This window comes from Bombus vancouverensis, chromosome 11 (genome assembly GCF_051014615.1).
Source record: "Bombus vancouverensis nearcticus chromosome 11, iyBomVanc1_principal, whole genome shotgun sequence".
Taxonomy (NCBI): Eukaryota; Metazoa; Arthropoda; class Insecta; order Hymenoptera; family Apidae; genus Bombus; species Bombus vancouverensis.
The window spans coordinates 6,918,643-6,932,120 of NC_134921.1; the positions used below are offsets into that span (position 1 = coordinate 6,918,643).

Here is a 13,478-nt window from a genome sequence, read left to right on the forward strand (position 1 = left end):
GAAAAATAATCGTACAATCAACAGACGATCCACTACTGTACACTAATTCCATTTCATGACTCATGAGTAACCACGACGTGCCACCAATCACCATCAATTTCAAATGCAACAGTATCGATTCCAAGATATTAAGATACCATAATTCGACGATCCCTAATGAGACCTCCAGGAATAGTCGAAACAAAAATTGGAGAAAATTCGTCGGGGTCTCGAGCCCGGCCTAAAGATTGGCGTAGTCGTAGAGCAAGACAGGGGGAGATGGCCGTGGGCTTTTTTCATGGTGTTGCGAGGGCCGAAACGGCGGGGCGACGGTGCTGGCTGTTTTCGGCTGTGCGCTCCGCGCACCGGCCTTAAAGCCTTACCAAGCAGACGTAGCGTTTTCGTTCTCTCCTCTCTCGCGGTGCTTGCCGCGGTATAATGGCAACGTGTTTTCGTCTAATGTACTTTTTGTGATGTCCTTGATGGAGGAGTCTGCGAATGCAGAACTACAGGGCCAGGCCCGGTGGGGCCTGCCATAGTGCGGCAAGACGGGAGTATCCTCTTCGGATCGAAGCGAGAGAGAGGGAAAAAGAGCCGAACGAAAAAGAGAGATAGAGAAGCGGAGAAGGTGGACAGGAGGGCCCGGCAGCACCTCAACCCACCTCAACTTCGGGCCTAGTCAAGGTCAGTGCGGCAGGCCCCACCCTCCTTGTCCCCCTCCTTTTTCGGGCTTCTTCCTTCTTCTCGCTTCTTCCTCCTTTTCTTTCGTCGTCTTCTTCTTCTTTTCCCCTGGTTCTGCCCCCCTCCCCTATTCAGCTGAACGTGGCCCCGTACCGCATTATCGCGTCATACCATGTTGGGACCCACGCCCTCCTCCGGGTTTTGCTTCGCGTTTTTTCCCTCCCCTCCGACTCTTCGCCAACCAGGGAACCCGCGAAATCCCAATTAGTGGAGATACCCGGTCGATACCAGTCGGCCACCGTATTGAATCGCGGCGAATCTCACGGAGCTGGACGAGTTATCGTCGGATAACTCACTACGATATCCTCTCGACGATCATAACTCGTCGGTACAGATCAGCGATTACCAAGTGTGCTACAACACACACTGAAGTGCAAGAACTTTCGAAACATGCAATACCTAACTATCTCCTAGTTTCTGACTCCTTTTCTCTTAGATCATCGACTAAAGAAATGATAGCAGCCAACACGACAATAGCCCTACAGTGTGAATACCTTCTCTCGAACCGAATGTAATAACACATTGTTTTGTTCACCGTAGAATTTTAGTAATTAGTTTACGCGTGCCATGAGATGAAAAAGGTTGAAATTCACTGGTCTATACACTGGACAGAATGACGAGGAAAGAGACGACGACGGTTTATAGGTATGGAAGTGGATAAGGATGGGTACGTTCGTATTTCGAATGATGGATTTTGAAGAATGAAGCAATTTGGTCCGAGGGTGGGACTTGCTGGTCGGCTAATGATCGGATATCAGAATGATCCATATCGATAAAAGGAAGAAAGAATTAGGAGTCATCCCTCTAATGATCTGTTTAATCATAAGGCAAGCCCCAGAGCTCAGGGACGACGGTGAACCGGTCATGCTCACACTTTTGCATGATGCACGTACACTAGAAGCGTGTTAGGTTTCAAAGAAATGAAAGAAACAGAAGCGGCCGACGTTGATGAATGAAGCTGATGAATCAGACATCCTTCGTGGAGTATCCCCGAAAGACCTTTCTTTACGATCGCGGGTGTCATGATAAATAGATCGTTTTTTTATTCCGCCCCGTGATACCCGACGCAGCTATGTTCCCGTGCACGATTCGAACCTTCGAATTCACTGCACTTTTAAAAGCAGCACAAATGAGAAACTTCTTACCAGCTGGAATTGTAAAGAAAAGGGCGTCTTCTGACGTGATCTTTATACACTTAATCTCTCATCATTTGACGTAGACTTGACACAAGACATTTCGCAATAAAAATAAATCTGTTATTTATTAGGAAGAAAGGTAATACGATAAATCACCGACACCATGTATCTCCAACTTTTAATTAAGAATTCTGTACCTGTTGAAGCGGACAAAAATTGTTTACCAAGTATCCTCAAAAATATTAAGAGATGTCATCAAGGACCTTCTTCTAATTACATTACATTTGCGTCACAGATGAACTGTCGCATTATTTATTATAAAAAAGGAGGAGAAATGCAACGAATCAGCGGTACAATTTTCCTTCCCCAGCCTATTTTTATCAAAAATTCCCCACCAGCTGGGATAAAAAACAATTGTCTCTCAAGCGTCCTCTCAAAATCTCAAGAGACATCAAGGACCACCGTCCAAAATCTGCGATGGCCATTCTCCCGGTTACGTTGCATTTGCACCGCGGATACAACTCGGAATGTCTGGCGATAATGATCTACGACGAGGTGGGGATAGCGTTTTCGAGGGAATCGGCTATGAAGAGGACGAGAGTAGAAAAAAGGCAGCGAGTGAGAGAAAGAGAGAGATAGAGAGAGAGACCAAAAAGGAGCCAGTAATCCGAGGCTCGGAGGTGAGTGAGCGAAGGCATGCTAGTACCAAATGAGATTGGATCCTGACCGTGTAGGACGACTTTTGGGCCCTGCTAGCCTGCCAAGAGTCCTTTAGATTCGGCGAACTGACTCCTCTCCCCTCCTCTATACCAATGTGCCGCCATTCGTCGGGTGTCGAAGTTGCATTACCATCGACGCCATTCCGTTCGTATTCGTTTCTCCGACTGTATAGTTTAGACCTATAGCCGAAAAATTCTATAGCCGGCCGACGATTTACATTTATTCGCTACAGAACGATTTTTATGTTTCGGGTTCGGGAACACGTGTAGAAAACACGGGCTACCGTTATGACAGGCGGTCGTAAAAATTTCGACGATTTAAATCGACGATTTATACGACTCTAAACCAGCCGCGTAATCAGCGTTCGATTCGTTTAATTGCTTCGGGCCTCCTTCGACCCTACTCTCACAGAATTCGAACCGCGAGGGGGACCACGACGATTTTCTAGCCCCCTACTCTTCGTCGTACGTTGCCTCGATCGTTCCACTCGGATTCGAGTCGACTTTTCGACTTTCTAGCGATCATTGTGTAGAGGTTACGGACTCGCGTACACCAGTACACGTTTATGAGTCACACAAAGAAACGTTCCCCACTTTACCATATGGTTTACAGCGTTGGTGCTGAACTTGCACCGCCACCACCGGCGTCGGGTTACCCACCCCACCCGCCTCAAAAAGTCCGGTCGTAATGCGCCAAATGCATTCTTTGTCCGGCTACGAGTGTAAACGTGGTCTGTTAACCATGTATTTCTAGTGGATAGAATATACACTGCATTTTGAGTATTTCTTGTTTCACGATAACGATCTTTAGATCTAAAGAAGAAGTTATACAATACAATTCCGTTTATATGTCTGTCTTTATCTATTATCTATTATCTGTCGAGCGTTTGAAATTTGTTAATGTTAAAAATTGTAAGCATTTAATGTAAGTATATGCCATTAGGATGAGGTCTTACCTCAATAATCGTTTTCATTCATACTGGGTAATACCAGAGTAATCAATATGACCAGTTTATAATTTTATGGAATCTTTATAGACATTGCAACTGTGCATAACTTTTAGTCAATTGTAATTATACAATAAAAAATACAAGTTTTCGTTCGTATAATGGAAGCTCGCATTCTAACGAGTAGATTTAACCATCATGACCACCATGAACCATGAACCATCGCTTAATCGTTCGAATTTCGTTCGAATAAATGAAGTTGATACAAACAGAGTTCTATTATACTTCTGAATTCGTACGTTATATATTGTTCCACGAAATCATTGCCTTAGAAATATTTACATATAAGAAATCTTAACAAAAGACACAAGGCACAGCTGCACGAAATTCTAAATTCCTTGGCGATAAAGGAATCGATTCGCCAATCAAGATTACTTCGAATGAAGAAGTATTGGGATGGGGACACGGTCTATTTTTCAGTATTAATCTAATTACTCGTAATTCCCTTTTTCCGGGTAGAGAGCGTGCGTGAGTTGGCATTAATTGGCCCGGGCGACGAGCATCTGCGCGTTATGGCGTGCGTGATACAAGCGCGGACCAGCTTGGTGCAGCTGCAGGTATACCGAAAAGAGAGCCAGTGCAACGGTTTCAATTGTCGGCAATATGGCTGCCGCCTCAGCTAGGCCTCATAGTCGTTATCCTTGAGAGGCCCGTGCAGCGTTTCGTTTTGTTTTAGAACGCGGGATGCGCGCGCGGGTGCGACTGTGAAAAGAAGAAAGAACGAACGAACGTACGGCGAGAAGGAGCAAGGAAACGATACAAGTGGAAGAAAGAGATAGTGAGGATTAGAGGAAGGCAGAAGGAGAGGAACCACGCCACAATGAGGGACCGAATGTTGCAAAACCGCCTATATCCGTGACTATACCCACACCGGCGGCTTGTACAAGAAATGATAATTACCAGCCTCCTCTCCCATCTTCCCCCATTTCTTCAACGTCCACTCTTCGTCCGTATCGTTTCCTTTCTTCACCGACAATTACTTCGTTTATTTCTTCGTCCCTCGCGAACCGTACAACTTCGATTCTGCGGCTAGATTGCGCAGGGAGAACGGCAGTTTGGAATTATGGAGCGAGGTGTTCTTACTGTCTTTACCGCCGCGTTTATTAGCGTGCAAATGACCGGTATTTCAACGATCGTTGGTTTACGAAAGCGAGAGAACTGGGGGTTGCAAGTTGGCGTGATTGAATATAGTTTGATGTAGAAATAATTGTTTTAAATGGCGGGTTCTTGTATCGCGTTTATGCGTTTATGGGAAATTTAAATGGTCAAAAGTACACGTAATAGACATAGAAGATACGAAATGGCTGAAATAAAGTGCTCGTTATAACGTCCAAAGCTTTGATACTTGTTTATGGATTATACAACGCGCGTCCACTTATCAAATTCGTTTCGTGTTTTAACAACTTGAAATAGAAATATTGAGGCATTTGGGGTATTATTTCATTTATATTAATAGGCCGTGAATTTCTCATTCTTAATCGCTAATCGTTAGAGTACATTCAATTTGTCTCACAGTCATCAGAGTTACGGTTTTAAACGATGAAACATCTAGGTCAATTATTAACCCGTATTGATAATTGATTGTAATGAAAATAATCGTTTTAAAACATGATTATAGTTTCATCTTGATTCTGAGTCGCGATAAAGCTCCATCGTAAATAAAAAGCAAATGTACGTCTCACATTTCATACTGCGTATTATATTTTCCAATTCTTTTACATTCTGTGCCCCTACATATCATACACACAGTCCATATATAGTATTAGTCGAGTGCACGTGTACTTAAGGAATATTCAAACTCGATTTTCTCGAAAACGGAGCTGCATGTGAAAATAATTCGTTCTATATTTCTGACCTACTTTTACATAAGGAATTATCTCCTTTCTGATTGTACCACGATTTGGGAAACACCCTGTATAACAGTATTTAGTCAGACAGTAGAAGGTTCGGTCTTTTTTATGGGAATGATTCCCATGAAAAATCACTCCAACTGCTACAATACTGCCCTCTGTGCGGCCAGTCATCCCGATTCAACGGTCAGAAGCCATATGTTCCTGGCCGAATGTGCTAAGAAATCATTGAAGGAACCGCCGTAATGAGAGACCACCCAAAGAGCGTTTCGCGGCGTTCACCGTCCGACCGGAAACTCAGATCGAAGCAGCTTCATTATGCGACTCAATGCACCGATGTTTTCGCGTAGCCACTTTTTTCCACGTCGCTCTCCGTCTCGATAATTACATTCGCGAATTATTTTTTTGCTTTCCATTTCGTTCTAACGAAGACACGCGTTGCATTACTATCGATTCGTTAGGAAGTCAATTACAAAGATCAAACTTTCCAAGAGTCACTGGGAGAATGCTTCTCTAAATTTTTGATATTTGGAAGCTTATCGCATATCAAATGCAAAGAAGTTAAGAATCGATAGTTTCTCTTGTTTCTTATACGAGCACTATGTTTCCGTGATAAAATATTTCACAGATATTAAATATCGAAGTTTCAAAATTCACATTTTGTTTAAAATCTCGTGCCTTATACACATGTAATTGTTTCATAAAATTTCTCTAAATTTATAATTCCAAAACACGATGATCCAAAATGATTTTCCAATTTATGTCTATACTTATGTAGAATTTCGTGTGATGTGTAATATTTTCGCAAAACATTCATTTGCGATATTTAACTACGAAGAACAGGAATCATAAGTAAATTTCTCGATATTTCCACGAGGACACAAGGATAAAAAATTGTTAAACAAAGTGTAGAAAATACCTTCTTAAATTGCCCACAGGTCCTTATCAGACAAATTTCTAAATATAGAGAATTCAACAAAAGTACACAACATGATAACTAGGAACAATTACGGCAAGCCCAGCTATTCACAATGCTGCTGCGGATCATTACAGCCTGTTCGGGGCTCTGTTCTACCTGGTATACGGGAAAGGCGATATTATGGCTGTCATAAAGCACTAAAACAGCCCGATAGTTGTGAAGGGCCTGCGAGGGAGGCTGAAAGTGGACATTAGCGATGGCATTGTGAATCGAACCGCATCATCCAACCGAAACTAGCTTCCAGCGCGGCACAAAGGAAACGCCGCCTTAGTTTACGCCAACCAGCCTCAGTCCTTACGAAAATATAGTACACACTTGCACCTATCCCATAAACCATAAACGAAGGTAGACTGTACACAAGCTCAGGTGTATTAGAGGAAGCCGTGTTTTACGCTTCGTGGGTATTTTCGGGCCTTCCTCAGTTTGTGGCCTACTGGTTCACCAGTAGTGGAGGTGGAAGAGGGGTCGTTAGAGCGACCGACAACGCTATTGGTTACTAAGGTTGCGTTAGCGAAGCTTCCGATGGTTGGAAGGTAGCTCTGGAATTCATCAGCGGCTACATCGAAAAAACGGTGATCCAAGCAGGATTGTATCCTTAGAATTTTTAGAGCGATTGGGTAACTCCTTTAAGTGCTGAAATTTTTGATGATTACTTATACTTCCGGGGTGAATCGTTCATTTCTAAAATTGAATTTTAGAATTCAAGATTCTAAAATTGAATTTTTCTGAGATCTGCTGGATGGAAAGATCTGGTGGAAAAGTCGCCTCGATTAATTGACTTGTTATCCCTCTTCCAGGGATGTCGAGCTATCTCGAAGGATTGGAAGTTATCTCGGGGGTTCATTAGTGGCGACGTCAAAAAAACGATGATCCGAGCGTGGTTGCATCGTTAGAATCTTTATCGGGATTGGTTAAGTCCTTCGCATGAAAAATTTAGGGTATTTGGTATGTGTGGAGTAAAAAACCATTCGTTTACAAGCAAACTATAGTTTATGAATTCGTTTACGAATTCTATAAATATCTGAAAACTCAGAGATCGAACCTTTCTAATTGTCGTCGTATTGAGCTCAGATACGAATACGTCGTTGATCGGAATTAATTTTCATCGATCGAACAATAGCCACCTGATCTTGCATATAGCAACTAACGCGTACAGTTGAATATTATTGTATTGAAAATAAGTTATTAAAGGAATTCTATGCACGAACCGTATGCAAATAGTGGCTGAGAGTTGACGTATGAGCGCATAAATTTCCAGCGATCTGATAGAAAAGTTGCTTTGATAAATCGACGTCTCGTCCCTCGTCAAGAAATTTCAAGTTATCTTAAATCGAGAATTTAGCTTCTACTGTGAACAGAGTTGATGTGTTCCAGGCACAGCCGCGTTATTTTTAGAGATTTTAAGATTTATAACAATAGAAAGCGACTATTTAGCTATTCCGTTTTAAGGTAGGTTTAACTTTGAACGGACTTTTAAGGAGAAATCGTTAGGACGATTTTTCTACTCTGAACAATGGAAGGCTATTTGTGTCTATGGAAATATTATCTCTCTTTCAGAAGGATCGAAAATTTGACGATTGTTACACTTGCCAACGTGATGGAAGAGAATCGTCCAGGCTTTCTAGTCATTTGCGTGCTCACCCGTGGGGATGGTCAAGAGTTAGGTCAGGTTAGGGCTACCCCGACCTGTGTATCTCATTCGAGGATAAATGCTCCCTTCGAAGAGGCTGGCGAGTCTGCTCGTCAAAAGAGTTTCACCTGACCCTCTTCAAGCATATTCAGAGGGTATGTGCACCTCACGTCCTCTATCATTTCGATTTTTGTCTCAGGTGAAAGGGTCAGTCCCTTTGCGGTCTGGACGATAGATACAAGACGACCGATAGACGATAGATAGGTAAAATTCTTTATCAGACAAAAATCACGTATCATCTATCAAGTAAAAATGTTCCGCTTTAATGAAAGAATAAAGAGGATACTTGGCGGTATTTTAATTGTTTCAATACTTTCTTAGGAATTTGTTAACTGGTTAAACACAAAACTGGTTAACTAGGCTACCCTTCTACAATAGCAAAGTTAAAAGTGAACGAAGGCAAACCAACTTCAGGTAGATCGATTACAGTTCTCGATGAACAGACATTTCAAAAACTAGAGAATTTCTAAGTAAAAAAATTATTATAACCGACAGACCGGCGATCGAGTAAAAGTATGTTTCATTACGATTAGAAGACCATTAACGCAAATGGCGCGAGACTTTTCTACGATCCTATATTATATACTGTGTATCTACGAAGAGAAAGACTAACCCAAGAAGGTTCGATAATCCAGCAAGTAGACTATGTAGACGCGCGTTTGAAATTCGATAGCCATTGGACGAGTTCCATGGAACAGGTTCTATAAGAATCTGACCGAAAGTAAGTGACTATTAACGGTAGAACGACTGTGCGTGAGACTTATCATCCCGGACTTAATAGTCGACTGGAACGTCTTCTGGGTCGACGTTCAAAGTCGATAATAAAATACCAATGAGTCAAGTCGAAGGACCTGTTTTCACGTGAGCCTGTTTTGTGATCGTTCGCGCACCGTTTCGACTCTATCGTTTTATCTCCGTCTCTCTTTCATTCTGATTCTCTAGACGTTAATCCGTGGAGCGTACGTAGGTGGGCACACGCACCACGCAGCCTATAGTACCTGTCAAAAACTGGTGCTGCAACAATGCCCGAGGTCCGGGGGCCTCTTGGCAGAAGTTAACCGCAGCGCAGCAGGGCTACAAGGGCCAGTTCGCCAGTTCAGACGGGCCTTTTGCGTATCGCGAGAGAAATAAGTCATCCAGTGGCGTGGAACACACCGTGAATTATTTAATTGAACTTTGCGAGTTTGACCTCTCCGCCTTCCGCGACTTTCAATTTTAGTAAACGATCTTAGATATTTGGTAAATATTTCACGAATCTGTGAGATATTCGACTTTTACTGTTTTATTTTTCATTGCGACAAAGAAAGGAATGATCTGAAACAAAAATTTTTTTTTGAGAATACTAGTTCTACAATTTTTATGAAGTATTTATCTTATGTTTATTCTATTTTATTTTTAATTCGTTTTTTCTCTAGATTCCTTCTTTTTTTTTTTTTTTTTTTTGAAAAAGCTATAAACAATGACATGTTCGAATTGTATTGAGTTTGGTAGAAGCGTTTGATAAGCAAGGGACAGGTGTCTACGCCAGTGGGGCAGCAGGTCAATGCTGCCGCATGGATCACGGTGAGGACAAAGAGATCCTTTCCCTTCCCTGATCCTTCCTCCCCCCCTGCGCCGCTTCAACAATATTCCTCCTCTCCTCACTCTCAGGACCAACCATCATTGCACTAATGCATGTGTGGTTGAATCGTGCAGCATCGTTGCAACGACAATGTGCAGCTGCCGAATACCAACACCCCAAACGTCCAACAAGAAATCATGATTTCTGCTTTTTCGAATTGCCGAAATAAAATATTCCGTTGACAAATCATCGTTGTTAACAGCGACCAAATAAGTTTCGTTCTTTTTCAATGGTATACCAAATGTGTATTTTTCTTCCCCGACGGTTCTCATCGAAGGTTAAGCGAAACGAACGAAAGATGAAAGAACGCGTGGTACGCGTAATACCTGGCAACGTTTCTCGACAGTGGAAACGAGAGCGCGGTTAGGAATTTACACTTGAAAGGTCGGAATTAACGCTTTCTTTTTCGGGCGTTTAGGGACCTCGTTAGTACCATTGTCGCGACTCGCGCGTCCCTAGTCTCGTCGATTCTCTTCCCCGAAACGAATTAAGGCGGTGCCATTATTCCGGCGTGTTTTCTTGTGCGTGCAGCCTGTGAGTATTGTTTTGCGGTTGGTTTTGCCAGTCTGCTGACCAAGTGAGTCAACCCCTCGTGCGTCCAAGTGCAATCAGAGAAAAAAGCGAAAAGGAGAAAAACGTGCCAAGAGAAAGTTGATAAAAGCGTTCGAGTGATTCTTGTGCAGCGGAAGACCTTTTCTTTTCTCTTTTTTTCAAAAAAAAGCCTCTTTCATTCGTTTAATTATCTTACGTTTAGTATTAAAGCTTCCAGAGTCGCGAATAGAATTTACTTACGACGATCGCCGATCTCGGAGGTACGCACAGATTCACTAATTGTAGTTCATCGCGACCCTCGTGCAGCGTGGCCCTCCCGTTCGACCTTTCCTGGAAAGCCCATCAAAGTCTTAATACACAGAGATCGATTTTTTCGTCGTTCGATCGGTGCGTTGGTGCTTTTAATCCTCACACAGTGACGGGATTAGATCGGAATGGTAAATTTTCAATTGCATTATGGGACTCAAGATCCACAACGCGAGATCGTGGATAAGATAACGTCATCTCTTCTTTTTCGTAAGTAATACCTTCGCAAGGGAAGTATACCACGGACAGACAGCGAAAATGTTCATCGAGCGAAAGACGACAGCCAAAGAAACTTGTTAATCGAACCGCCCTACCACCTATCCCGTCTGAGTAATCTCGGAAATAAAAGAAACTACTTAAGATCTTAAGTCCCGGCTAGCATTAAAGCATTAATCACCTTTAAATTCGCGAATCAACCTCGATCGACTCGACGGTGCAGTGGTGCATCTTTCTCTCGCCTGGATTTCTTCGTCGAACACTGTTCCACTGTTTCATCATCGAAGGTATCGGTCAGGATGTCGAACATAAAGAATCGATGGCGAAAAAAGAAAAAAAAAGAAGAACAATTCTGTACAGTTGACTCTGCCTTTTTCTCCCTTTACAATTCTAAACCCATCGAAACGGAACGAACATGGAAAAAGAAAAATGAAAATACTGCTAGGCTCAAGAGAGGTATGGTACTTGCGGATTCTCTCTAACAGTTGGTACTAATGATCCAAGCTGGCGAGGTACATCAACGGTATCCGGTATCGTGTAACTCGCTAAGTGAAAATGCACGTAGATCCTGCTAAGATACAAGATCACCGGTCCGCCTTCTCTCGCCGGTCTAGTCCAGCGAAAAACAATAAAAGCAATAGCCAGCACGAACATAATCTCGCGGGACCCGCAGCCTCCTCCTATGCCTGTTACCCTACGCACACTAAAACCCTGCGGATACAACATTTATACGAATACGAGGGCAGCTCGTACGGTTTTTCGGGTGTGTGCAGCGTGCCTAATCCTAATGCGAGGACTTGGAAATGCTGCACGACGCGCATGGTCGCTCGACAAAGAAACTGTGACGACGCCAGGGATCTACCAGCCGCCATTTATTCGTCCGTTATATTTTCTTAGCCCGCAGTGCGCGATCATTTACGTCGTTTACGAGCACGACGTTTTATTGCACGATTATTCTTCTTGGAATTTTACGTGGAGTCTTTTACTTCGTATAGGAGATTCCGCTTTATTTTTATTCAGCTGGATGACGATTGAATAGTAGTTATTCGATGTTCGTGACAATTTATCGTAAATGGTATTATATTTCTTGGATTTATTTTTAAACGATAATTTTCGTAGAATTAGATTTACTTTTTATTATATTGATCGATTATTTTTGGATATATCGGTCAACAAATGACTGTTCGTTTAAGAAGTTAGAGATTCACAGAATCATAGGATCTTTTTTCAAAGACGAATAGAATATTTTACAAACTGGCTGTACGAGACTGTGAAGCGATGCAGACGCCGAAATATGTAACTCGAGAAATCTGAATAGAGGAAACTTCTTATAGGGAAATCTACTCATTTATAAATATTAAAACACACTACTACATACAACGATTATATCATTGTATTTGTCGTGACGTTAAATTAATTATGTCTAAAAGAGTATTAAATTTATTAAATTTAGTAATACTTTCATATAGCTATAACAGTTTGATATTCTGAGAATGTAATGTACATGGAACTTGATAAGAAGCCACTTTATTGAAAAGTAACGGAATATTCAAGTATTTTCCGTAGCCACAGAATACTCGTAAATACTTGGAGCGATTCGTAACGAAATTAAAAAGAAAGTTTACATTAAGAGGTAGTCTACCATATCGTTTATTTTTCCTGTTTCTCTTAAGAGAACACTGTACAATCGCTGACAGAGATTTCAAGGAACACGAGTTCCCTCCGCGTAATTCGTTTCGTTACGTTGTCCATCGGAGGGCGGGCGAATTTCGCATGTCATGCTTTCCGCATCAGTGTGTTCCCGGGATCAAGCAACACCGTGTAAAGGCAGACGAATTCTCCTCCCTCTATTGACTTTTCGACTTCATCGAGCACTCTACATAAGTCCTGGAAAATTTATCTGCCTCTTTCTTTTCCCTTCCTTTTTTCAACGAGCCAGCCATTGCTAGAGTTTCCCATGAGCTGTTCTCTGTTCATAGTATCGACACTCTAGCAGCGGTTCCGTTCGCGAGCAGAAGATAGAGAATCGAACGAACTATGAAAAGCGAGAGAGCAAAACGAACACGAGAGAAAGAGAAGAAGATACGAGCAGAGCAAGTGAGAATATATACCTGCTGGTGGATATTAAAGCGAACATCATACCCTCGTCACTTTTACTGGTCCTCTCTCTGTCTCTTTCCTACGCATCCCGTTTTATCCTTGTTACATCCAGACAGAAGTGTTCAACCATCTTTTTCCCCCATCTAATTCTACCCTCTCGCTTATGCATGCTATCCTACAAGTTAAACACATCGAAAAAGAGGATGCTGTGCGCGGCACACTGCAAAGTCAAATCGTCGACGTTTCCTCTGCCCGGTTCCAACCCAACCCAACCTAAAGCCGCGATGCAGAGAGAAAGAGAGATGGAGAGAGAAGGAGAAGAGGGGCTTCCCTCCTCGTGCACTTATGCTGCATTCCAGGCTTAGACGCACGTTTCTACTCTCCATTTTCATCGTTCTCGCTTTACGGGCGCGTCGTTAGCCCTAAAAGCAAGCCATGCTCTCGCTCTGCCTCCCTACTTGACGTCGTTGGTTTTAGAGGCTCACCTGCTCGATGGATCTCGGCCGCAGCTTAATCCTCGCGGTATCGTGCCGGGACGAGCGTTGCCTCGCCGATTTACCATCGAACAAACGCGCTACGCGG

General features: G+C 42.7%; 1 protein-coding gene across 10 annotated transcripts in view; it reads right to left on the minus strand.

The window, feature by feature from the left end:
- Ca-beta (Calcium channel protein beta subunit) overlaps window positions 1–13,478 on the minus strand; it is a 97,235-nt gene that overhangs the window by 50,135 nt on the left and 33,622 nt on the right. For 8 of the 10 annotated variants that reach the window (XR_013059490.1, XM_076622598.1, XM_033350096.2 and 5 more), the window contains exon 3: window positions 10,515–10,604. The exons of the other annotated variants lie outside the window; for them this stretch is intronic. Coding sequence is in view for 7 of the 8 variants with exons in the window: in XM_076622598.1 (XP_076478713.1) it covers window positions 10,515–10,604 (90 nt within the window). In the remaining variant the exon portion in view is untranslated. The remainder of the gene's footprint in view (window positions 1–10,514; window positions 10,605–13,478) is intronic. 10 annotated transcript variants of the gene reach the window in all.